Source organism: Mastigoproctus giganteus, chromosome 8 (assembly GCF_048544385.1).
Source record: "Mastigoproctus giganteus isolate SK-2022 chromosome 8, ASM4854438v1, whole genome shotgun sequence".
Classification (NCBI taxonomy): Eukaryota; Metazoa; Arthropoda; class Arachnida; order Uropygi; family Thelyphonidae; genus Mastigoproctus; species Mastigoproctus giganteus.
Genome location: NC_143582.1, coordinates 58,752,893 through 58,779,149, shown reverse-complemented (window position 1 = coordinate 58,779,149; position 26,257 = coordinate 58,752,893). Strand labels below are relative to the sequence as shown.

General features: G+C 37.9%; 2 protein-coding genes across 2 annotated transcripts in view; one reads left to right on the top strand and one right to left on the bottom strand.

Annotated features, from left to right (window-relative positions):
* Positions 1-26,257, bottom strand: part of Eaf6 (chromatin modification-related protein EAF6/MEAF6) — a 425,780-nt gene that overhangs the window by 166,662 nt on the left and 232,861 nt on the right. The window lies entirely within an intron of this gene.
* Positions 13,647-26,257, top strand: part of LOC150081555 (four and a half LIM domains protein 2-like) — a 337,841-nt gene continuing 325,230 nt past the window's right edge. The window contains exon 1 of the mRNA XM_090380115.1: positions 13,647-13,869. Within this exon, the coding sequence (XP_090236241.1) occupies positions 13,780-13,869 (90 nt within the window). The 5' untranslated portion in view covers positions 13,647-13,779. The remainder of the gene's footprint in view (positions 13,870-26,257) is intronic.

Below are 26,257 nucleotides of genomic sequence, written 5' to 3'. Positions count from 1 at the left end.
ACTTAGAAAAGCAAAAAAGTAGAGGAAAAGTAATAGTAGGAGTGGAAAAGAAACGTTGTAGAAGAATGAAAGGGACAGTAACTCCTTCAACTCACACCACTCAAAAACTCCTCGAATGGGCAACGCTTCCCCAGTGGAGAAGGACTGTTGTTACCTATTCTTGGAAACTCTGGACATCATCAGGCACCCCCTGGTGCCGTTTCAGGGCTATTTGGCCCTTCTCGGTGGGTGAGTGGGTGGGCAAGTACACTGATGTTGCAATAGTGACAATCTACTTATGAAGTATTACTTCACAATATGAGAGATGCCTGATGGTGCGTAGTGATATAGACTATAAAGTATTTAACGGCAATGCCTCATGCTACGAGGTAGAATGACTAATATGTAGGTTAGTGCAAATGCATCATTTTTACATAGCTGTCTACCAAAGTAGTTAAATTAATTAATTAAATTTGCATCGTTTTGATTATATCTCATATTGTGGCTGCCTTCACGAGTTGCAATGGTATTGTACTACCTCGAATAAATAACACTTCACCAGTTGAGAAGACTGTTATTTATTCTCAGCGGATACCACCACCCAGATGGCACCGTTTCAAAGCTTGTAGGCTTCTCTTCAGTGGGTGGGCAGGTACCCTGGTGTTGCACCCTGGGTGGTGGTATCCGCTGAGAATAAATAACAATAGTCTTCTCCACTGCTGAATTGTTATTTATTCAAGGTAGTACAATACCGTGGGTTAGGCGCCTCCGTAGCCAGGTGGGAAGGAGCAGCAGCAGCAGCAGCAGCAGTGCATAGCACACGCTTCTTGATTAGACCGGGGTTCGAGCCCGTGACCACCAAATACGGAGGATGCGGAAAGGTCAGGGAATGACCACCGCATATCCCAGAGCAATATGGCCTTAGTTTCTAATGCTCCTAAAAACCAAATAACAAAAAAAACAATACCATGGCAACTCGTTGTGAAGGCAGTCACAGTATGAGATATAACCAAAACGATGCCAATTTAATTAATTAATTTAACTACTTTGGTAGATAGTTATGTTAAAATGATGCATTTGCACTAACCTACATATTAGTCATTCTACCTCGTAGCATGAGGCCTTTCCCTTAAATACTTTATAGTCTTTTTATTTCATTTCATTTTATTTTTTTTTTGCTGGCCTGTAGTTTCAGGGTAACTGTAGGCGGGATATTATATATCTCCAGTTTGGATTTATATCCCAGGGGATAAGACTTTTTTTATTATAATTTTTTTTATTTATTATTATTATTATTATTATTATTATATTTTATTATTATTTTTTTTTTGCTGGCTCTCCATTGCAATCTGCATTCTGGATGATATGTGCACATTGCAATTGATGAGCAGGAATTCTGGTATCTGATTTTATTTATTTATTTTTTTTCCCAGATGCAGAATTTTTTTTTTTTTTTTTTTTTTTTTTTTTTTGCTGGCTCTCGGGTGTGGGCGACCTGAGGGATTTTGGGGGCTCCTGCCGGTTTTACACGGCCACTGGTGGGTGCGGGATTTTCTGGTGCTATGTTAGCACTGACATAGGAGTAGACCCAGTTTCGGCTCCTTGTGCCAGGGCTGTGGTATTTGGTATACCATCGAGTGGTATTTGTCCATGTTGGTGGCTGCCACCTAGTGGCAGAGAGGCCTGGTAAATACACATTTACACTTCAGGCCGGTGTGATTAAGAGTTTTTTTTTTTTTCTCTCTACATGACAAGTGGTGGAGATGGACGAATAGTCCTGGTGCCACTGTGAGACAGGTATACATACACATATTGCAGAACTGTATCAACCCCAGCCCTGTAGGTCCTTAACGGTTGGTTTCCCCTTGATTTGCTGCTTATTTTCCATAGTATTAGTTTTTATATAAGACATGGAACTTCTATTGAATTTTTGTTGGGTTTTACAATTAATAGTGCCACTGAATCCAAGGTTGAAAAGTCACACAATAGTGCCACCTGTTGAGAACAATGTAATTTTGAAAATGGTTGAGATCTCTCCACATTTGATGCTGAATATTTTTAATAAGTGTTATACCTCAGGCACTTTTCCAGGGTTCTGAAAAGTGGATTTGGTTAAATTAATTCCTAAAGCTAATAAAGAGCTTACTGATCCCCGTGCCTATAGGCCGATTTCGCTGCTCCCGAATTTGGCAAAATTTTTTGAATGTTTAATACTCTTTTGATTGACTAATTTGTTGGCGGAATCTAATGTTCAATTGTTGTTTCAATACGGTTTTAAACAGAAACATTCTGCTGAAGATGCCCTTAAAGATCTAGTGGATTATGTTCCCAACTCTACGAGTTAATATGTTCTTGTCATTTATATTGACTTTTGAAGAAGCGTTTGATAGCTTTTGGCATGGAAGTATACTCAGTTCTTTAAGAGATCTTAAATGCCCAGAGGTACTTTATAGGGTTATTGCCAACTACTTAAAGAATAGGAAAATTATAATACGCTCAGAACAAATGGTTTATTCAAAGATTGTAACGCGTGGTTGTTCCCAGGGCTCTGTTGTGGGGCCAATGTTTTGGAATCTTGTTTTAAACTTGTGGCTACAAAAGACAAATGCACAGTGTCATAAGATCGCATACGCTGATGATTTAGTTTTATGTTTCCCAGGTAAGTCTAGACGGGAACTGCAATACCGTGCGTCTTTAGTTATGGATGATTTAATTTCATTGGCTCATGAACATAAATTAAAAATATCAGGGAAGAAAATAGTCATGATGTTATTCAAGGGAAAATTAGATGTGGAGAGACCTCCTAGGGTATTTGTTGAGGGTAAGTTAATCCCCATGGTGGATACTACAAGACATCTGGGTGTCATTATTGATAAGTTTTCTTTTTTCGCAACGTTTGGAGTACCTTGGTGACGAAGTTAAAATTTTCCTCATCAATTACGAATAACTAGAACTGAGTGGGGATTAAGGAAGAAATCAGTAGTGCTTGACTATAAGGCAGTATTTCTTCCAATTATTGCTTATGGAATTGATATCTGGTACCCTAGGGTTTTGACAGTTAAATTTAAACAAAAATTAATATCCATACAAAGGAAAATGTTACACTCTCTGTTCAAAGTTTGTAGAACTGTATCGAATAATGCTCTCCAAGTTTTGTCTGGATGCATGCCCTTGGACTGATATGTTGTATACAGGACCTTTTGTTACTTTCTGAGAAAGTATTGTCAGCTGACACTCATGGGTATAACTTCTAATATTGCCATTGAACGTAAAAAGACTAAAACGTTGGTAATGGATGAATTAGTGAGCGGTTTGGCAGGAAAGATGGAATAACAGTGATACAGGAATAGTTACACGATTATTTATACATGATGTTAAATTTGTTAGTGGTAAAAAAATAACAGGATGGTTTTTCCCTGAGATGGAAACTTCATATTTTATTACGGGCCACGGCTCGTTTAACTCTAAATTACATTATTTTAATTTAGTATTAGATCCTTTATGTTACTGTTCTAGTGAGGAAACATGGAATAATATTTTATATGATTGTGTTATTTATGCAGAATTTAGGAACAAGTTAAGGACTGCCATTCCAGATTTACAGCCTGGCAATGAACAATTATATTTATCTTCAAGATCTAACTTTAATGCTATGCAAGAATTTGCTAAAACTGTGTTTTCTAAGCGTAGACAAATGTCTATGGTTTTAATGAATGCATAGAGACATTTTGAGTGCGGGATGATATACAGTATAAAGCACTGAAGGATTAAGTAAAATGAATGAGGGAAGTATGTTCTCCCTCGTAGGAATGAATAGACACGAACAAGAGGGCACAAATATAAAATCACAGGAAATGACAGAAGATTGGAATCATGAAGTTCGCCTAAAGACAGCGGGTTATCGAATACGAATAAACTGCCTCGCAAAGTGGTAGAGCCAGTGAGACTGGCTAAATTTAAAGCAGAATTGGAGGATTACCTAGTTGGAACGGGAATAAGACGAATAACGTTTTATTTTAATTACTATTATTTTATTTATTTTTGGCTCATGCAGAAAAAATTCGCCTCCTTGGATCATTTGGCCTTACTAAAATTAATAAGGTATTAATATTAACTAATAATTTTTTTTCTGCGATTGTATGCATATAGAGTGGGTTTTAATTACAAGATTTTACTCGTGTTCATATGCCCTCGTGAGTAACATAATTGAAAGAATTGCCGTTCTCCCCACACTGGGCAGAAAAGACCTGAGTTCGAGTCCCATCGATGACGAGAGGAATTTTTACGGGCCTTTTTTACAACGTGGCTGAGTTAGTCGGTCTCAGGCGAGGGGAGCATGGTTTATTGTGTCGAAAACTGGGGTTTGTCGTCCAGCCTGTCACTGATGCTTCTAAGACCCTACGACAACATCGTGTTCATATAAATAATGACTCGTGTTCTTCTTTTATATACAACGGAGAAACTGTTCTTAAATTATTACAAATTTGTTTCAGTAGGCGGAAGTTATCCTGTAATCCAGTTTAAAAATGAAATGCTATCATTACTTAGATACAAGGCTAATGTAAGCTGATATACAGGTTTGCTTCTTGTTGCTCGAACAGCCAGAGTGTTGATGATGTCATTGTTTTGCTACGTATTTTTCTATTAGAGTGTGATATGCTCATTCCTTCCCACGCCGAAAACAAGAAAGTGAAGGTAATATAATTAAAATACATTGTAATGAGAATGTGAGAGAAGAATAGTATGAGATGAAAATCAAAGGAAGGTTAAATCTGTGCAATAATTACCAGAACATTATTAAAGAATTATTCTTAAGCATCCGTATCAAATCCCTTGAATACGCGTATACTAAATCAACCTGTTGGAGGACGTGCCCTCGCGGTAGTACAGTGGGTAGAATCGCTGTCCTCCTCACATCGGCTGCAAAAGACCTAAGTTCGAATTCCATCAATTAGATGAGAAAGTTTCATGGTCCTTTTTCACAACGTGGCTGAGTTAGTTGATCTTAAGCGAGGGTAACATGATTTTTCTCCAGAATACTCGGGTTTTCTGTAGAGAAAAGAAAACAGGCAAATCGACTACAGAACACACGATTCTGTGGTCGATTTGCAAACAATTTACAGACACAATATGTATACGGCACAATATGGTCTAAGTCGCTGATTCGTCTAAAAAAACAGCCTGAGGATGCCTGTCAGCAGTTTTGGAAAATGATTGTTAAAGATACGTGTGGAATTAAGGCATTGCTTAGATACAAATTTGTGAGGCAACTAATTTTTTTTTTAATATGTAATAAAAAGTTACTAAAGAGTAATAAAAGTACCAGACAAGTAGCATAGGCAGAATGTTTATTTTCAAAGCTAAACGAAATCACTATCTACGACAGCAGAAAAGCGTCTGGCTGCAGTTAGCCCTGATTTAAATGGAAAATTAAATCGAAATCGAAAACAACAGACTTTTCATGATTCATGAATAAGAGTTCTACACAAAAAAAGAAAAAAAAACATCTGTAAAGGCACTTCATTGATTTCTAATTTTCCTTGTAAAACCTACGTAAATAAAATATTATTTTTAATCATTCCATTTGTTAAAACGTAAAGTCGGGTTCACATATTGCAATATAATATTTTAAATTGTTAAACATTTTAGGAAGCTAAAATAAGCTTTCTCAGGATTAATAGAACCTAAAGTATATCCTATAAGGAATGAAAACTCAAATGAAAGTTTTATAGATCATGTCAAGTAATACTTTAATGCAACATTTTAGCTGCCGGTTAACAATATACGTATCCCCACCCCCACCTCACCTCACCAAAATCTGATTAGTATAGAGACCAGACGAGTTGGGAGAGGACTCGTGTATGTATCTCAGATGGAGGGAAAAAGGTAGCGATAAGCACATAATCACAAGAGGCGGTACTGTTTTTCATAACTGGCATCTTTCAGGCGACTCGTGTTTATACCTCTATGTTGGCTCTTAGTTACCGCAGTAATTATGACAGACGGTCCTTCTACTCTATGTGGAAACGGTCTCGGTTCCAATCCGTTCATAACGGAACGGAAGTAACCTTTATCGAAATTTTTCTTTTTAAAGTGGCCGTGTTAGTCAGCTTACTCGGTTATTCGATCCAGCAAACAATATACGTGATATTAAAGAGATACTTTATGTTATGCTGATGATATGAAACTCCTCACACTGATTTCTCCACGTGATGATCTTCTCGCGACAACAGCATCAAATAACAATATACTCCTGGCATTTGCAAACTACTTCAATCAGTTCGGCCTAAAAATAAATCCAGAAAAGTCTGAATTTATGGTATTCTCATTAAAGAAAACGCCTTCTTAAATTCAACCAACACTATGTAATTCTATTCCCATCGTTAATAAACATACTGATCTCGGGGTTGTTTTCGATCCTAAGCTCTGTTTGGTAACCACATGGAAAAGTTGATCACCCAGGCAGCTCGACTCCGATGGATGGCCAAACAGTATTTGCATTATATTAATGTAGTAATGACTACCAGAAGATATATAAAAACCACAATATACTCTCTGCTTCTATATGCTGTGGAGGTATGGGCATCCGCTGCCCCTTTTCTACTGTGGACAACTGAAATGGTCAGTTTGATAAAGGTTGGTTGGTTGGTTATTGGAAGTTTAATGGCGCATCAGCAACTAAGGCTATCGTGCGCCAACAGTTTGATAAAAATTCACGGGCTCCTCACGCTGATTAGAGTGAAATGCTTTACCGCAACTGTAAAATTATCACTGACAAGATTTCGGCACCATCATTCTGGGACTTGTGCTTTTGGAGAGTCCCTCAGCCTTCCCTCAGAGCGATTCCAACTCTGAGCCCACATTTCAGCCGTCTCCACCTGTCCGATAAGTTTCTGCCATTTCAGCTACTTTCATGTAATCAGTCTTTGAATGCTGACCTTAATAAGTTTTCTTTGACAGGGAATACAGACACCACATCCTTAAATTGTACTTCCCTGTCCCTGATCCTTCTCCTCGAAGCTCGCTTTAATGCCGGAAGCCAGCAACATGACATGAAGATGGCTTACTAACCTTTCAGTTTTCCACCTATATATTCAAGGATGGAGGCCCTCTACCCTTGCGGTAGTACAGTGCATATAAACACCGTGCTCCCCAGACCGGATGGAAAAGGCTCGGATTCGAATCCCGTCAATGACGCGAAGGATTTTTCTGAGCATTTTTTCAGAACGTGGCTGAGTTAGTCGGCCTCAGTAGAAAATTGTTGTTGTAGGATTATAGGAGCATCAGCGACTAAGCCCACATGGCTCCGTATGTAATGTCTGTAAATTACGTGCCGTCTGTGGTTGATTTTCTGTTTGCTAGACGAAAAACTCTACTTTCCGGGAGAAAAAACTATGTTACCCTTGCCTGAGACTAACTAACTCATCTGCGTTTTGAAAAAGGACCATAAAAATTTCTCACATCATCGGCAGGACTCAAATTCAGGTCTTTTCCATCCAGTGAGGGAAGGACGGCGATCCCGTCAACTGCGCTAGCGCGAGGGCTTTGGGAGAGAGCTGCATGTTTTTTTATTATTATTATTCTCTCGGAAACTCGGGTTTTTCGTCTAGAAAATATAATTGAATCACCTCATTTTTAGGTTTTTTGGCTGTTGATGTGCCAACTAATCTTTTGGAAATAGCAGAAAGAACATAAATAAGTAATAAAAATATACATATGAAACTATTAACTGCAAAAATTTTTACTTTTATGCCTCATGGTTAAATACAGGGTGATTCACTACCAGTGCCACAAACTTGCAGAAGATGTAGGGAGCAGAAAGACGAATCGGAATCACATAGCATTGCAGGGTTCGAAATGCCTTCGTCATGCGGTAGAGGACGTTGAACGGGAGGTCGCGTGAACAGTGATCTCGCTGGAAGTCAGCATTTGCGAACCGGTTCCCGAGGCAGTAGGATGGACGAGTATTCAAACGTCCAACTGGCCGACATGCACCTCGCGTATGGAGCTGCGGACTGTAACGGGCGCGCCGCTCTGCGCTTGCACCAGGAACGTTTCCCGCACAGGCGTGCTCCTCATCATACGATTTTCGCACGTGTGCACAGAAGGTTACGTGAGACTGGTTGTTTCACGAGAGGTACCATGAATCAAGAGCGAACGACGAGGACGCCAGACAATGAGGAGAATGTCCTACGTCTTGCAGAAGGCAATCCGAGTACGAGTACTCGAGCGATAGGCCAACGATTGGGTATTTCCCAATCCACTGTATGGAGGATACTGTCAACAAACCAAATGAGTTCATACCATCTGCAACGCATCCAATCATTGGGGCCTGCAGATTATCCACTCCGGAGGACTTTTGCTAATTGGTTTCTTCAACAGAAACGGTTCGCAAATGCTGACTTCCAGCGGGATCGCTGTTCACGCGACCTCCCGTTCAACGTCCTCTACCGTATGACGAAGGCATTTCGGACCCTGCAATGCTATGTGATTCCGATTCGTCTTTGTGCCCCCTACACCTTCTGCAAGTTTGTCGCACTGGTAGTGAATCACCCTGTATATAACCCCTAACATTGTTGCTGTTATGGATATTGTATCAGGCATCTATGTAGAACTATATATACATACATTGTGCTGCCACTTTATTAGGTACAACCCCTGCTGTGCACACAAATGGTTTGCCCCACAACGTTGCAAGTCACATGACCACAGTTGTGGATATAAATGCAGCAGAACAACTTTCTAGTATCAGTTAAGCGTACAAACCGCAGCAAGAATGGGAAAAAGGAGTGATCTAACGGACTTCGAACGTGGCATGGTAGTAGGTGCAAGACGTGCTGGACAAAGAATCTCTGAAACGGCAGTTCTCCTGAACTTTTCACGCACCACAGTTTCAAGGGTGTATCGAGAATGGTGCAACGAACAGAAAATCCTCTCAACGGCACTCATGTGGAAGAAAAACGCTTGTTGATGAGAGAGGTCAGAGGAGGATGGCTAGAATTGTGCAAGCAAACAGACCGGCCACAATGTCGCATATCACGTCAGAATACAACCTTGGTGCGCAGAACAAAATATCGCAACGGACCACTAGTCGCACTTTGTCGCGAATGGGCTACAACTGCCGACGGCCACATCATGTACCTTTGTTATCAATGAAGAACAAGAGAGCACGCCTCCTGTGGGCACAGAAACATCACTACTGGACTATCGAGGATTGGAAAACAGTTGCTTGGTCTGACGAGTCGAAGTTCCTGGTGCATCATGTTGATGGAAGGCTCAGAATTTGGCGAAAACAACACGAATCCATGGACTCAGCATGTCTGACGACTACTGTGCAAGGTGGTGGGGGCAGTGTTATGGTGTGGGGATTGTTTTCTTGGCATACGTTGGGTCCATTGATACCCATAGATTCACGTCTGAATGCCACATAATAATAATAAGACTCTTTATTAACATAAATTTTATACAATAGTGATTCCTTACACAGAAAGACAGAGGAATCTTACAATTCGTTGTTTATACAAGTGATTTTGTTTTATAATAGAAAAAAATAATAAAATAAAATAATAATAATAGATAAAAGAAAAGATGATAATAAAAATGTAAAAATGAAGTAGTAATTACAGCGAAAAAGGACTACAAATTGAGCAGAACATGAAATGACATCGGCTAACTAAGATCGGCACTTACATAAATGTCCTTTACAAACAGCAAGATAGGACAAGATGCCATCGCGATATACCTTGTCTACAGTCCACAGGTGGATGTCGATGTTGAACGAGGTGAGAGTGTCCAGAGTCACATTTGGGAAGTGTCTCTTGAAATTCTGTAACCGCTGGAGCCTTGAGCACAAGGAGGGGGTACTACGGAGATGTCTGCCTAGCAAACGCCTTGCTGGACGAAAACCGGAGATAGTGTGATTATTCGCGAAAGCCAGTGGTTTAACTCCGCCCAGGTTAAACTCAAGGACTCATCCATGACTATGGGCCATAGAAAAGGTCCAAGTACAGAGCCCTGGGGGTATCCCCGAAACATTTATCTTGTAAGGGTCTGGTATTTGTTCATGACCTGGACGTTCCTTTCACTGAGGTATGATTTTATACTGTTATATGTACTTTTTGAGACATCTAAATTTCGGAGTCTATCGTTATCTTTTTGAAAGACAATGCTCCACCAGAAATTGTGGTGGAGCATTGTCTTTCAAAAAGATAACTTTCCCATTGCATACTGCTCGTGAAAAAGTTATTTATCAAGGTATAACCTTGGTAAACAACCTGTGGTACCGCACTGTCGTGACGGTACACGTTTTTGGTTCTTTCATAGTAGAAAGAGATAATTAATTCACACTAAATTGTCAATCTCATGTCATGAGGAGGAGTTTTAGTGAAATCATTATGCGTGTCATAATCATCTACTTGAAAAGCTTGAACTTAGTCTAACTTTTATGGAAGAATGTCAGCTTGTCTTTCTAAGAGCCCTTCCGTACCGTGACATTGATGCTTCTGAAGAGAAACAGGACGTGCTCTAGCGATAACGTTTGGTTTCTATTCTTCTACCTCAGTAAAGATTTCAACAGTTTCTGTACCGGCTCAAGGTCGTCTTTTACGCAAGTATATCACACGTGCAATATATGACCTCAACTTTTTTATTTTTATTTATTTAATTATTTTTTCAAACTGTTGACTAGTTTACTAGAATACGATGAATATTATGTGCAGAACAATATTTCCGTAGTGCAGCTTCAGAACTGCATCCTTGTTCTCCATATTGCACTCATGTCAGTGTCATAGTGGATGAATGATTACTTTGCTCTTTGCAAATGTTAATAAATAGTCACCCTGGTAATACAAACTTGAAGGAAGTTTGTCTCAAGCACATGTCTAAATACTTTGAAAAAATATACGGTCTCAAACTGGGAGGCTACTTTACAATCATCAATATGTCTTGACTTTGGGTATTTTCGAAACTCTATAGTTCCTCACACACATATAGTATTGCATTTGTAAATAAATCTGCATGTCATCGGCGACATGATAGGGAATACGAGAGAAACATACAATTAAATATAGTTTCATTATTTAATAATTAATTTGAAGAATACACTACTCCCTGAAACTGCAGAATATGACAATGGGATGGGGAAAGATCCTCTGAAGCATCATATTTATAGTATTGATGGACATAATCTAATGATGAATAATCGATTATGCGAATGATTCGATTATGAAATCGAAAACAACAAAAGTAAAGGAGAGAGAAAAAAAAAAAGACAGTGGAGGGATTCGAAGTGATGTTATCAAAACTATAAATGTAAAGTCCTACTACCATTGTCGTAGCAGGCCGTGCTAGCAAGATGGACGCTTTAGCGTTGTTGACATCAATTCAAATCCCTCCGTTGTCTTGTTGTTTCCCCCCTTAACATTTGTTGTTTTCGATTTCATAATCGAACTATTTGCATAATCGATTAATTCGATAATGATTCTCGATTATGCGCATCAGCAGGTCTGATATAAAACATTGAAAAGGACAAATTAAAACCCAATAATACACGCAATCGCCAAGTTATTAGGCACGCTGATATAATAGCGAATATCACCTCTTTTAGCTCTCAGAATAGTTTCAAGTCTCCAGGATATGGACTCCAAGAGGTGCCGAAAACCTTACCCAGGAATAACATCGGTTCGTGATAACTTGATGGCACGATGCAGTTGCACGATGTATCAGATTAGACGACTATAAAAACCTGCTTCGAACAGCTCATTGCTCAATCAGGTTGAAGGCGACTGAGCAGGCAAATGAAAAATATAAAAATAAGTATATAAAATTCACCCTTTCCTGAATGATTTGCCCCTTGAGGCATGGCACATTATCCTGCTGAAAGTAACCGTTAACAGATGGATAAACTGTGATCATGAAAGAACTAATCTAGCAGGCAACAACGTTCAAGTGGGCTATGACATTCAGACGTCTATCCACCAGTAATGTGCGTCACAAAAGCATTTCCCTTATTATCAAATTTACACCACCAGCCGGCAACGTTGGGACACGATGGGTACATTGATGTAGCTAAGCGTTGTTCCTCGATTCAGCGTGGGACAAGTGGATTTGAGATTTATCAGACTAGGAGACTTTTTTGCCACTCCTCAAATGTCCATTATGGGTGTTGCTGTGCCCACCGTACTCATAACCTGATGAGGTTTGGTGCTAAAACCGAACAGTCTTAAACGCGTTCTGAGTTCCAAATACCCCTTTCCACACCGCTGTTATACTGCGCTGGCATCTGACTGATTGTGGCCCTTCTGTTAGGTTACAGGATTCTTTTCACTCCCAATCAGCTCCTCCACATCAATCAGCTATCGTTGTAGAACTGATGGCATTGTTGGATATGTTCTAGTTATTCTGAACACTGTGTGTGTTAATCTCGGCTGAGACCAGCTAACTGAGCTACATTGTGAAAAAAAACCCATCAAAATTCCTCAAATCACTTACGAGATTCGAACTGAAGCCTTTTCCACCTGGTGTAGGGAAGACGGTGATAATATCCACTGTGTTACCTGCCAGGACCTGTATGAATTATTTTAGTGGCCCAACTGAGAAGTATGTACATAGAGCGGAGAAAGTATGTATATAGAGTGGAACTATTCTTTGTCGACACTGGGATCAGCCCACATTTTGACTTGACATAAGAATAAGAGTACCAGCGAAACTGTCGGTGGCTGGAACAAGTTGAATGGGGCACATATAAGCAAGTTGGCCCTTAATGACCAGACGCATGTGAACAAAATCCAATTTTTCTTTTCGGGGTGACTGCCTACAATGTAAAAGATAAAGGTCTTTCTCATTGGGAGAATAATTTTTTATGCACAAGTAACAAAATACTTCAGTTCCAATCATTTTATCTTCGAAATTAAATTTCTATAGTTCATAAATTCACATCTTGTCACTCTGTGAAGAGCTCGTCCAAAGGAAAGGAGCTTGTCCAAAGGAAGATTCAAGTTTAATACGATTTATTCAAATTAGCTCTGTCGGTGAGGTCTATCGCAATCAGCGAAGAAGAAGAGGAGAAAGTGTCAGTTACCATAGGCTAACGGTCAAGCGGCTTTTTGTTATTCTCAAGTTTATTTTAAAAAAAAAAATTTTTCTGTTTTTTGAAACATGGTTACACAACACCCTGAGTAGGCCTACTTTTAAAAATCCATGCAGCACATGAATGTTCGTTTTAAATTATATTCGATTTGAGTCTATGAAATAATTCATACTTTAAATTCCAAAACAGGTAAAAAAAAGTGTTGCATTAATTATAATATTGACTTGATTTGTTTGTAACAAAATGATGTCATCGCCTCAGTATAACAGAGAACCAAAACTTTTCTATAACACCTACGCGGAGCCCAGAAATTCCAAAAGAACCCCAGAGGCACAAAGCTACCTGATTTTTGAAAGTAAAAATCAAAAGAAAAAAAAAAAAGTTAAGAGTCAAGAGTTCTAATTCCTGTATGCCATACACGGAGTTAAGTACTGAGAACCGAAGTCTCCGATCTACAGGGGCAAGTCATGCAACGTCACCGCAGCTCTCAACTATAGGCTCCGCCCATAATTTCGGTTCTATAAATTAGCGCTTCCCTTGCAAAATGTCCTATTAGACAGGAAGAGTAAAGCGAGGTTGGGCGGCTTTACAAACTGAATCACTACTTTCACTTTAATTCGATGAGTGTCTGTGTTCGTTCTTGTGCACCGCGTCTTAGAAGCCTTGCGTAGAGGTTACAGCAGGTCAAAACTTGGCGATCAACAGGAGGTAACATGGCGGATAGGCAGACGGCCGACGACGCCACAAATGGGATGAATGGCATTCTACAAATCAAATCGCCGCTCGAGATCTTCAAAGAATCGGTAAGTGTTTCCTTACGATCTGTATATTGTGAGTAGACCCATCAGGTCACGTGTCATATCAACACTAGTACGTGGGACACTTATGTTCTTATGTACACTTGTCAGCGGAGTGTCGCACAGCCTCGAGCTCTGGCCGGCGTGGCCAGACAAAAGCGGACGTGTCGGTAGTATCGAAGTGAGACAGGCGCCCGAGCATCAGGGGTATCCTTTTTTTTAATCGGTTAGTGAAGGTAAAGGCTTAAACGTGATAAAGACCAGAGCTCTTCTCCGGGATAATACATAACAGATGGGGACATTTCTATACTGTTTTGTTTCTGTTGCAGTTAATACAGTAATTTCTTATTTTACTCAACAGTTTTAGGCTAGAAAGCTTAAAAACTCTTCAATTTCGTGACGTTGTTGAGACGTTATAAATTTCGTGTTTCCAAGTGATGTTTTTTATGCAAAGGTCCTACCTCTCAAAAAAAAAAAGAGGGGGGGAGTTTGAAATCTGGACTTTACCAGTGAAAGATTACATTAGAATCTCAGATTTTTCACGAACATTGTTGTCTGAAAGGCATTACGTGAGATGAATACTCAAACTTTTTAAATTAGACACTTGACTTGCACGTTTTTTAATGAATTTTACATAGTTAATTGAGACCAGGAGTAGAAATTCTTATGTCTATTTACTACCAGCAAGACACGTTCAATATACTAAATAAATGCATTCTTGTCGACGTTTCCGATCCAATTTTGAGTATCCATTATCAAAACACAATTTAGGTCTCCTCCAAGACTGCTTCTCTTCAAAACTCTAGACCTTTCGAATTCGTCAAGATCAAATGCACCACTTATGCTTTCAGACTTAATTTTTTAAAGTTCAGGGCAAACTTGGAGGAGACAAGTATCCTGCCACGAAAAGCTAACGAAGAACAACATTTTATCCGAAACGGTGACAAAATGTAACGTTATTTAGTATATTGCGAACGTTGTCAATTGGTAGGAAATAGGTTTTAGATTTTCTGTTGTTCTACTTTCGGGTCTCAATAAACCACTGAAAATTATACAAAAATGTGAAATCAAATATCTAATTTAAAAATCTTCAGTTTTTTTTTTTTTTCCTTTACAGCCCCAAATATTAAATATGGACGCTGTCTGAAGGTATCCGTCTACACAGGCAATCCGTATATTGTACACCGAAACGACTATACAAGGACTAAATCAAAAGTTAACTAAATAGGGATTAAGTAAATAAAATAATTAATGATGAGTTGGCTTAAAATTATAAGGAATTAGTATTTGTTTTAGGCGTAAACTTTGCTTCCTCGAATCATTTTGCTAATAGTAATAGTAACTACAAGTATGTATTTCGTCATTCACTTGAAAAAGTTACTAGTGTTGAAATTTTTTTGCATGAAGAGTAGCTTAATAGTCTGACGCACCAACAAGAGAATCGGTATTTCCTTCCTGTTCTGTAATGCCCTGACATATTTCTTAATCTGTTTAAAACAAATAATCACATGTCTTTCGTTAATAAAAAATAAGTGTTTAATATGATCACTGCTGTCCCACATTGCACAGACACGTTAATCGCGAGGCAGCACAAGACAGAAAACTGCTAGCTTTAATTTTTCAATATCAAATGCACCACTTACGCTTTTATACTTAATTTTCCAGAGTTTATAGCAAACTTGGAGGAGACATCCAATTTTGTAAACTGTCCATCAAAATAAGGACGGCAAACCAAATAAAAGATACGGACTCACCTCAGAAGGTGAGGTGTTACACAAGACTTGGCAACTGTCGACTATTAGCCAAATACGAACCAAGAGAGTCCAATATTGGAATTATTGGAGAAAAGATGACAAAATTCCAATAATTAGTGAAGCACAGTATCAGATTTTTTAAATGTATCTACCATAACTGAACTACTTACAAGAATTAGTTCTTGTTCACTCAGAAATTAAAATTTTTAGTGCTACTTCCGTGCAACCAGAATTGTACAAAATATACTGCAATTTGCAAACAGCTAATTTAGAAATGCATATCTCTCTGTTTTTGGGTCGATTCGTTATAAAATCGAACAGTGTTTCAAAGCAAACATCAAGACTATAAATTTAGGAGAACAAAAAGTTTTATTACCATTAGTGACAGATGAGGAGAATTATCTGTATCACAACGACTGTCGTCAATAAATTCGATGAATACTTTGTCATATTCCTTATGATGGTTCAGCAAAATATTTTCAAAGTGCTTCTAGACATTTATGTAACAGCGGAGATAGCACAAAGACAAGAAAATGTGAATATATTTTTGTAGCATCCTCAACATGTTAATCTAATATAATCTTCGTGATTAGATAATGTTCTCAAAGAATACTGTGAGCCACAATTCCTACAGAACTATCACTTAGACAAGAGAAACTCATGAGCAATACAAATGTTTACGAAAGTAACGAGACATTAAGAGAAACGCAGATCAGACAAGTAATACAGTGTAAGGCCTCCTTCTGGCCTGCAGTACACAATAGTAATCGTGAGAATTCCATGAATTTATGACACGTGTCGAATCCGTCGGCAGGTGTCATAAATTCAAAAGACATATGACGAGTCCCCCATGTCTTTCCAATTCGATTCAGCCCATCAACATCACACTATTCTTGCAAAACTGGTGATTACACACCGACGGCCCAGTGGTGAAACACATGCATTTGAGTTGACCACGCTGAAATTAAAAGGGTATAATACTGTACTGTTGAAATAGGGGTAATGATAATATTCTCATCAAATATTCTTCCTACGGCTGGAATACCATTAATGATAATATTCTTATCAAATGTCTACTTGTAAATTCCTATAATCTGTGTGGTCTTGATGGAATATTAGTATTAGTTTTGGTATTATTATTGGCAAATGGTGCAAGGAAGTAAACTTATGCCTCAATTGTTGCACATCTATCCAGCGATAATCCTTTTTCAATTTAAATTTATATTCCTTTATATGAAACACCCGAGGAAGAGCAAGGATGCCATTAGCATTTAATTTATTCAATAAATTTAAACCGTTAAACACTTCAATCAGACCTCTTCGCAGGAGGGAGCACAGTTTCCAGCTGGTGCAATCAGTAAAACTGAAGCCTTTCTTCGTAAGAGTATCCTATTATTTTCCTGATTAATTTTCTCTCCACCCATTCCAACAGACCTACGGCCTTCCTGAAATGAGACTTTCAGACTCATTTGAATGAAGTACTCAAGATCGTTTAACACTGACAGAACCAGGCGCCTCCGTAGCCAGGTGGGAAGGAGCACAGTGCACAGCACACGCTTCTTGATTAGACCGGGGTTCGAGCCCGTCACCACCAAATACGGAGGATGCGGAAAGGTCAAGGAATGACCACCGCATATCCTGGAGCAATATGGCCTTAGTTGCTAATGCTCCTAAAAACCAATCAATCAATCAATCACTGACAGAACCAAATGAGCTGTCCGAACAGTCTGTTTGCACCGCTCAGAGAACCTCATATCAGACTGTGCAATTACATCCCTCCTAAAATGATTATCAGTCTTTTTTGTTTTCCACTACTTTGAGTGTGGTACCATCTAATTGGTATGATATTCTGGGGTTACTGCTACCCTCATATGGAGTAGCTTGAAATTATCAATGTTTAACCTCAAAGGCCACTTCTCTGGTCATCTGCCTAAGTTTTCTAGGGCTTGTTGCAGTGGAATATCATGACTATTGTCATTAACCATCCTGCTAACCTTTGCACTATCAGGTAACTTAAATATTGTTAACAAATTTGGTACATCAATATTGTTAAATTCTAAAAATAATAAAGGGACCAGCAACAAACCCTGAGGGACTTCCCTCTAATAGCCTTAGTCCAGTACCCATTTATAACTACTCCCTGTTTCTTGCCAGCGAACCATCCCTTTACCCACAGCAGAAAATTGCCTCCTAATGCCACACTGTTCTACTTTGTACAGCAGTCTTCCATGTGGAAGAGTGTCAAGGCTTTATGAAATCTAAATATATGATGCCAAAATTATTTAAATGCAGATCCTTTGTTACTTCTTCATAGTAGCTAACCACATTGGTCAGACAAGCTCGCCCTTTAACAAATCCATGCTGTGATATCCGTATAACTCCATTCCTGTTAAGATGATCCTGCAATACCTCTTTAACTACCGACTCCCTTATCTTATTTTCCCTGGAACAGAAATCAAGCTTACGGGTTTGTAATTACTCATTTCGCTCTTTGATCCTCCTTTGTGAATAGGAGATATTAGCACATCTCCAATTTATAGGGATCTCTACTGAATCAAAGGATGCTCTCAAAATAACGGCCTAAGGATTGCTGCAACTTGATCACAACCAGTTATCCCGTGGTCTCTCCGAACCAAGCAGACCGCTTGTCAAAACAAGCGGTCTCCTTGATCGATAAAGTTCAATTTTGGCATTTATAGTTGCCTTTCACTTGCTTGCGGTGTTTTAAAAGGAAGTTCTCAGAATGCCGAGAAGCTACGAGATCCGTTGCACTTAACTAGTTCTGCACAGTGATATAAGTAAAGGGCATTGTCATTCTCCATTTGGCACAATATGATCTAAGTTGCTAATGTGCGTAAAACCCTACAACCAACCAACCAACCTTCTCCATTTTACTAAAACATATTGTATTAATACATTTGCCTATAACTGGTATCGTTTGTGACATAGCTCCAGCAGATATCCACAGATAATTTTGTGAAGGGAATTACAGTGTCCTCACAGTGAGCACGTGGATATGATCATCGTCCTTTCCCCACCGAGTGAAAAATGTCCAGGTTCGAATCACGTTAATGATGCGAGGAATTTTTATGGGCTTTTCACAAGGCTAACTTAGTCGGTCTCAGGCAAGAGTTGCATATTCCCCCCCCCCCCGGAAACGTTTTCGTCCAACAAACAGGCAAATCGACCACAGAATACATGCATCAGTATACAGTAATGTCTGTAAATTGCGTGTATTCTGTGGTCCATTTGTTGTTTGCTGGACGAAAAACTTGAGTGTCCATGCAAACCTCGCCTGAAATCGACTAACACAGCCACATTGTGAAAAAAGCCCATAAAAATTCCTCGTGTAATTGACGGGATTCGAAACCAAGCAAATTTTCATCCATTATTCGGGAGGACGCTGACAATATCCGTTGTGCTACTTGCAAGTGCTTCACAGGACAGATGGAAGAAGTGTATGAACTCACTTTAAATGAGATAAGAATTAAATGAAAGTTCAACACGTTTGTTAATAATCGATTCTTACGATCACTATCCTTCCATATGGCGGAAATATCTGGGTTCGAGTCCCGTTTCGACAGGAGATACTTTCATGTGCTTTTGCATGCTGTGGTCCAGATAATCTGTCTCGAGCGAGAGTAGTATGTCATTTTCTCGTGGAAACCCGGGTTTTTACTCTGACAAAGCAGGCAAACCGGCTATACAAAAAATAGGTAATTTAGAAACGCACACTACACTGAGACACCGGTGATCTGAGCGCAAAATCGAACAGCTTCTTGGAGCAATATCATATAACCACAACAGCTGAAATTAACTAAATACACACCTCACAATATTACTCGGTGTTAATAATTCTTCACTCAACATTGCACAGGTCGTGAAATTCTTGTAATTCTTTGATCCAAATAGAAATACTACATTTTTCTATTCCCTTTTTGGAGTACGATACTGATATAATATGAGTGGAAATGAGCTCTATATTCGATTTCCTTTTTTGCAGGGTCAGGTCAATGATACACGGCTGCTGAGCGTGCAATGAAGAAAAAAGTGAAGGCTAAATCAGCTGGGAATTTAAGCTATTAAACCATTAAAGCGCAAGAAAATTTCACGATTTCTTACGCTCAGTCACCTGAAAATAGGACATACAACTGATAAGGCAACTTATCTAGTAATGCAAAGAAAAATTCTCTGGACTCTGTAACGGGCTTCATTGCTACTTGGAGCGCATTACAGAGTCCAATTTGTGAAGCACTTTCAACCATGTGAAAAGCAGGCGTAAAATCAGTTTATGTAATCTTCAAAAACCCTAAAGATTTAAAAAGTGATCGGAAATCAATCAACGAGCATTTATTTTTTATGCAAGCCATCAGGTTAGTTTCTTATAAATAAATAATGCTAATTTAAAGACTGCACGGCATCCAAACTAATGAGAGAATCCATGTGGTTATTGGTTAGTTGTTTGTGAAAAAGGAGGCACATAAAAGTTCCTTGCGTCATTGACGAGGATTCGAACAGGTCTTTCTAGTAAAATCTTGAGAGAGAGAGAGAGAGAGAGAGCAAATTGAACAGAATCATCAATAATTATGCCATTTCTATGTGATAAGACAATGTGGTTTATTGCTAAACTTCTACTGTTAACTTAAACACAGGATGCTTTGCTACTTTTCTTTGTAATCATTCCAATCATTTTTTTCCTGCCACTAATCTTATCCATCTGACAACCAATTAGGTACAAACTTTGAACAGTACCTCTTGGCATAAAAAAATTAGTAGCTTCAATGATTACTTCTCTAATTGTTTCCCAGTTAGAATCTGCAGTCGGTTACATCATTATTTGGTCTCACTGATAGGAGTTTAAAACTTTAAAATTTCCATTGCAGTCACCTTTTTGAAAACACCTTTATGAAAAAAAAAAAAAATCCTGTCAAGAGTACTGGTTTCTTTTGTTCTCTAACATGCTGCCACAGAAAATAGTCATCCAAGCAATCCATAAATTTTTTTTTTTTTTTTTTTTTGCTACTGTGTACATAACTAACCCAAACGTTCCAGTCAATATGTGGGAAGTTAAAATACCCCATTATAAGATATTCTGATTCACTAGTTCATTCTATTTGTCTAGAAGTTGTTCATTATATTCGTCACAGACATTTTACCTATAGAAGACTCCTGGTCTCTTAGTTTTCCCAATGCTTATGTCACACTAAACTAACTGAACATTGCACTGTCTACCATATTAACTGGGGGCTCTTTAACCTTTGGTTAAAGAGCCCCCACCTCCTCCGGTCTTGTCTGTCCTTGTACATATTCACTCATTCTATTCGATTTTGGCATCGCTTTAGTTTGTACAGCACCATGTATACATAGTGCTATACAATATATACATTTAATGACTCAACCAGTATTACAAATTAATCAATTGTTTGCTATACTCTAAACATTAGTTTACAATGAAGTAGTATAACTGTACCTGTTTTTGCTTTTAGTAACCTAAGCACAGTCCATGTATTTGCTTGTCCCATGAGAACCCCCAAGCAGCCCTATATTTTCCAATACTGTGCCTTGCTTTCCAGCCTGTTGTATGACCCAACTGAAGCGGTGCAAGCTGTTAACCTATTGATGAGTTTAAGCTATAGCTTTAAGGTGGACAGGTGATGATTTGATGTGTACTTAATTTAATTCCCTCGTGGGTATCAATCCCGTTTTTCAAGCTCTCATATTCACCCAGCAGAAGCAGAACACAGAATTTACGCTTAATCTCACCCCATTCATTACAATTAACACACAACAGCATCCTTTTTTGGCTGTATCGTGTTCTCCTATAGTGCTTCAAACAGGCCTCTGGGGTTGGGAATGTTCATGTTCATAACATGAAGGTTCATAATGCAGGTTCATAATGCAATCATTATGAACAATGTCGTATTGTGGTTTGCAAAGAGACAAGTAGCACACATTATAAAGACATGATTCAGAAAAGATTTGCCCAAGCCAAAGTATCCCCGATACTTTGCATTTTATTCTTTGCTGCTATAGTCTGATGCATGATTTTAATCTAAATTAAATTTAAAAATACCATATGAAACTAAGAGATACGAGTATAATCATGCTACACTATTCCCAGATCACGTTTGTATTTCTATAAATTTATAGTTTATGGAGTACATTATACTCGTACGAAATTACAAAGAATAATAAGTAGCGTTTATATCATTCTTATGTAGATACATTGACAATGAAATTGCTTTAAAAGTTTCGCTTTATAGGCTCTCTCTCTCTCTCTCTCTCTCTCTCTCTCTCTCTCTCTCTCAATGATTTTGTTTAGTCAAAAGAGTTAAACAACAATGACAACAATAAAGAGTGCGCCCCCGTGACCACCTTATCCATTCACTGATTGCACATGACCTCAAGGAAGATAATTACCCGGAGGATGTTATAGGGTCAATGTCTTCCCACACTCTTCTTCAACTTCGATACAATGAAATGCTATACACTGTTCTGATGCTGGAAGAACAACCTCGGTATTTAAACCAAGATGTTTGAATCTTTCATATGCAATAAGCCAATGGTTTATTTTAAATTTAATAATTCTCAGTTTGTCCACTTAATATTTATAACCTCAATTTGTTCATTTAATATTGATATTCCCGAATTTCTCTGCTTAATATTTGAAAAACTGAACAATTATTTTGAAGACTTTTTGTGCAAAATGGTACTCCCTATAATATTAAGTGGTAGATACAATATACCTACATAGAACTCAGTTTTAAGTTAAACTCTCATATGACTTAAAACTTACTTTCTGATCATGTGATGGTAAAAATTTCTTTGAAACTATTCTGCGTTTTCTTGAAGTTGATTAGTATTCCCGTTTTCCTTATATTATGCGAGTTAATTTATAGTAATTTTAATATTTTAGAGTTATACTTGTGTACTTTACTGATGACGTTTCAATCGTTGAAAATTTGTTCTTCGTTATATAAACTAAGGTATTTACTGAAAAAAGCTTCACGCGTAAGGAAATTTCTTCACGGGGCGTATTTCTTCAGCCCTTTATTTTGAAGATGTGTTTCGTGACCTACCAGTATGTCTGTCTAGTAAGCTGTGTGCACGAATTGTTTCTTATCAACATTCTGTTCTTAACTCATTGCATGAGCTCTTTATGACCACACCTGCATGGTTCTGAAAAGGATGCTTTCATTAAAGAACACGAAGTCTACATGGAATGACCTATAGCTTCTACAATTATAGATAATTGGACAACACTTTATGCCTCTATGCGTTTCGAAGTCTTCTGCATGGAACGTAGCAGAAAAGACGACGAAAGCAAGACCTGTTTGACTTCCTCTAATAAAGTAAAAATTAATCGCATTAGTAAGAACACGCAGATGATTACTTTTAGACTATTGGTATCTTTCCGCCCGAAAGGGGAGGACGTTCTTTCATTTTGCATTACTTACTAGTTTCAGCTAGCATTGGTTAAATTTTTGTTTTAAGAGGATACGCAAACGACTTTGTCAATATTTTCATCTCGGACTCTATTCACAGTCGTACTGCGAGTATACTCTCAATAATTGTGTGAAAATGTGCGAAAAATTTTCATAAGCCCTCAATATTTAAGCGTGATGCAATCGGAGGGAGTGCCCGCCATCCAGATGTTTATATTTGAGCTGGGATGAGCTGTCTCTGGAACAGTCTAGTGACCTGACTCCACGGTGTTTCGCCACTTTTCTTAAGTTCCCAAACAACGTAACTCTTGCAGCGTGTTATTTTTTAGAGAAGGTACTAGAAATCCACCAGGGCGTAGGCAACAAAGACAGGAGATCCGTTACCGGTATGACTGCTTTCTTAGGTTATCTCCCTCACGAGTCTGAAAGGAGGAAAGGCAAGTTTTATTATAATAATTCGCGCGGATCATCTGGCAACGACTTCTCCGAAGAAATCCAACATTAGAGGCCGAAAAACCCGGTATAACAAACTGAATTTGTGTATTTGTAAAATGAATATATTAAGTCAAAATATATATATACAGATGTACTAGCATTAATAATCTTTCCATGTATTAACCTGCTGCAGTATCGTACTAATTATTTCAAATGATTGATGAAACTATGTAATTAGCCAAAAACAGAAAAAAAATCAGATATTGGGAAGGTTATTATCTCGGTTTTGTTTTTCGAAGTAAATGTACATTTTTCAAGGTTTCATTTACGCTAAGAAGGCTTAAAACTTCCTTATCTCTTGAAGTTAACAGTCGAGCTTTTGATACTGAGAAAAAAAAAAAAAAGGAAAGAAAGAAAATGCGTTCAGTGCTTACATGGCGCGTCCATCGTGAATCAGATACCAAGTTTTCAACTGAAGAAAGTGAAGGCGGTTAGGGAATAATACTAACCCTCCCAGTTCCTTAAGTACCGTAACACATGGCTTTGCCTAGGAGAAATCCCCCATTATGTCAAGTCATTACATGAAAGTTTTTATATGAGAGCCTTCGCCCACGTGAATTGATAATCAGACAGGAAGTGTGGTATCTTTATTTATTGTTTAAGACAGTGACGGTACTTGATATCCCAGATGGTATGGATAATCGTTCTGGAAAACTTATTCTTACCAGTGTCCGACTTATTTTTTGAAAAATTCTTTCAAGTTCACATGTAGGAGTTAATAATTGGCATCAAACGCAATTAAAACTGACGACAATGAGATTAGGAACAAGGCCGAATCTCCCTCCTCCTTTTCCAGAGCCAGAAACAAATAAGTTATACAGACCTACTCAACTGATTTAAAAGGGGAGGAAAACAACAGAAATAACTCATGTCACTTATATGTTCAATAATATCTTTAAGCACATATTACTGATTCTTTACATTCCGTTTTTCTTTAATTTTGACAATTTTTAAAATTTATTTTCAGAAAATCGTTAGGTCAGCATGTTTTATCTATTTTTACATTTTTCATATGTGTATGTGGCATCCTTCACATACATATGTGTATGTGAAAGATGCCATGGTTGCTAATACAATTTATGTACCGGCTACTTAATATCTCCTCTGAAAGATAAAAAAAAATCAACAACTGAGGAGATTAGTTGTAATTCATTTCTATTTTAGACTGCACGTTCAGCTTTGAATAACTAGGAAGAATTATAGCAAATAAGAAGACAGAAAGAAAAATTAACAAAAAATAGAAGAGGCGCACGGATATGAGCATGCATATAAGTTCAGAAGTGTGCTTAGATTGTCCGATAACTCGCGTTTCTTGGGATTACTTGATAATTAGCTCACAAGACAGACAGATTAGAAACATTTGATTCTACTATAAAAAGTTTGCTTTTCTACTACGGTGCATTTCATGTATTTATACTGTTTTATGTCTGATATTGAATAAAAATAACTTTAAGACCAGTTGCGGGATTTTTTTTTTCCAAACATGCAAAACAGGTAATTAAATTAAAATGTTTTGAAATCAATTCTTTCAATTTCACCTTTGGAATGCTGACTTCTCATTTTGTCACAATAACTTTAGAAAAATTCAAGGAGTAACAGTTAGACAATAAGTATTAAATGTTTTCTCCCTCCTGTAGAAATGCACCAGGCTTGCAACCTCAAACGTTCTCGTGATATTCAAAGACAGTTCCCATCAGGGAAAATAACCTATGCCTTGTTTGGCTGAATAGTTTCAATTTATTTTTAAAAAAATTCTTAATTTTTGCGAAACACCGGCCGAGGAGCAAATGCGTGGACGAATTTATGAAATGGAAGGCGGCAGAGGAAAGAAAATCAGGTCAAATCCAGTGGTAGCAAAATGTCGATAGTAGTATAGTAAACAGGTTATGGAAAGACTTACAGGAAACATAAAATGTATGACAAAGACCTGTCCAAACTCCTTGCCATCCTAGGGTACTTTCTCAGATTGACCAATATATTACCAGAAATACAAGTTGCCGTCTCAAGCATCTTATTCAGAATTACAAGTTGCTAGAAACGTTAACTGAATTTTATGAGATGCATGTGTTGCTTTCTTCCATCTGTCTCTTTCTTGATTACACTGATAATCAAGGAATAGGAAGATCTTTCGAAATGTAATGCTTAACACAAATTTATTCATTTTACCCAATAAAGATGGCCAAGTTAGGTGAAGAACACATAATGATAAAGGAAAACAGAAATATGCGTTTGTGTATAATGAAATTATCACTGGAATTCATAAAAAGTGGACTGTAAACAGTGCGCCATAAATATCTGTTTTCCTTTATCATTATGTGTTCTTCACCTAACTTGGCGATCTTTATTGGGTAAAATTAATAAATTTGTGTTAAGCATTACATTTCGAAAAATCTTCCTATTCCTTGATTATCGTGTAATCAAGAAAGAGACAGTTTTAATCTACAATATACACTGGTGTTCAAAGAAAGTGCATCGCCTAGGAATTTCACATTTCTAACTCTTTTTCGTGGTATGTTACATTAATGACTAGCATTAAAAATAGAAATATAAACAAAAGATATTTATTAATAGCTAAGCAAAGCTAAGTAAAGCTAAGAGTGACAGGTGCTCTCAAAATATTCCAAAATGAGCATTTGCAACCTTTATAAAACAGTTTTGGTAAACACGACAATTATGGCTGAAATGTCATCAGAAGCCCTC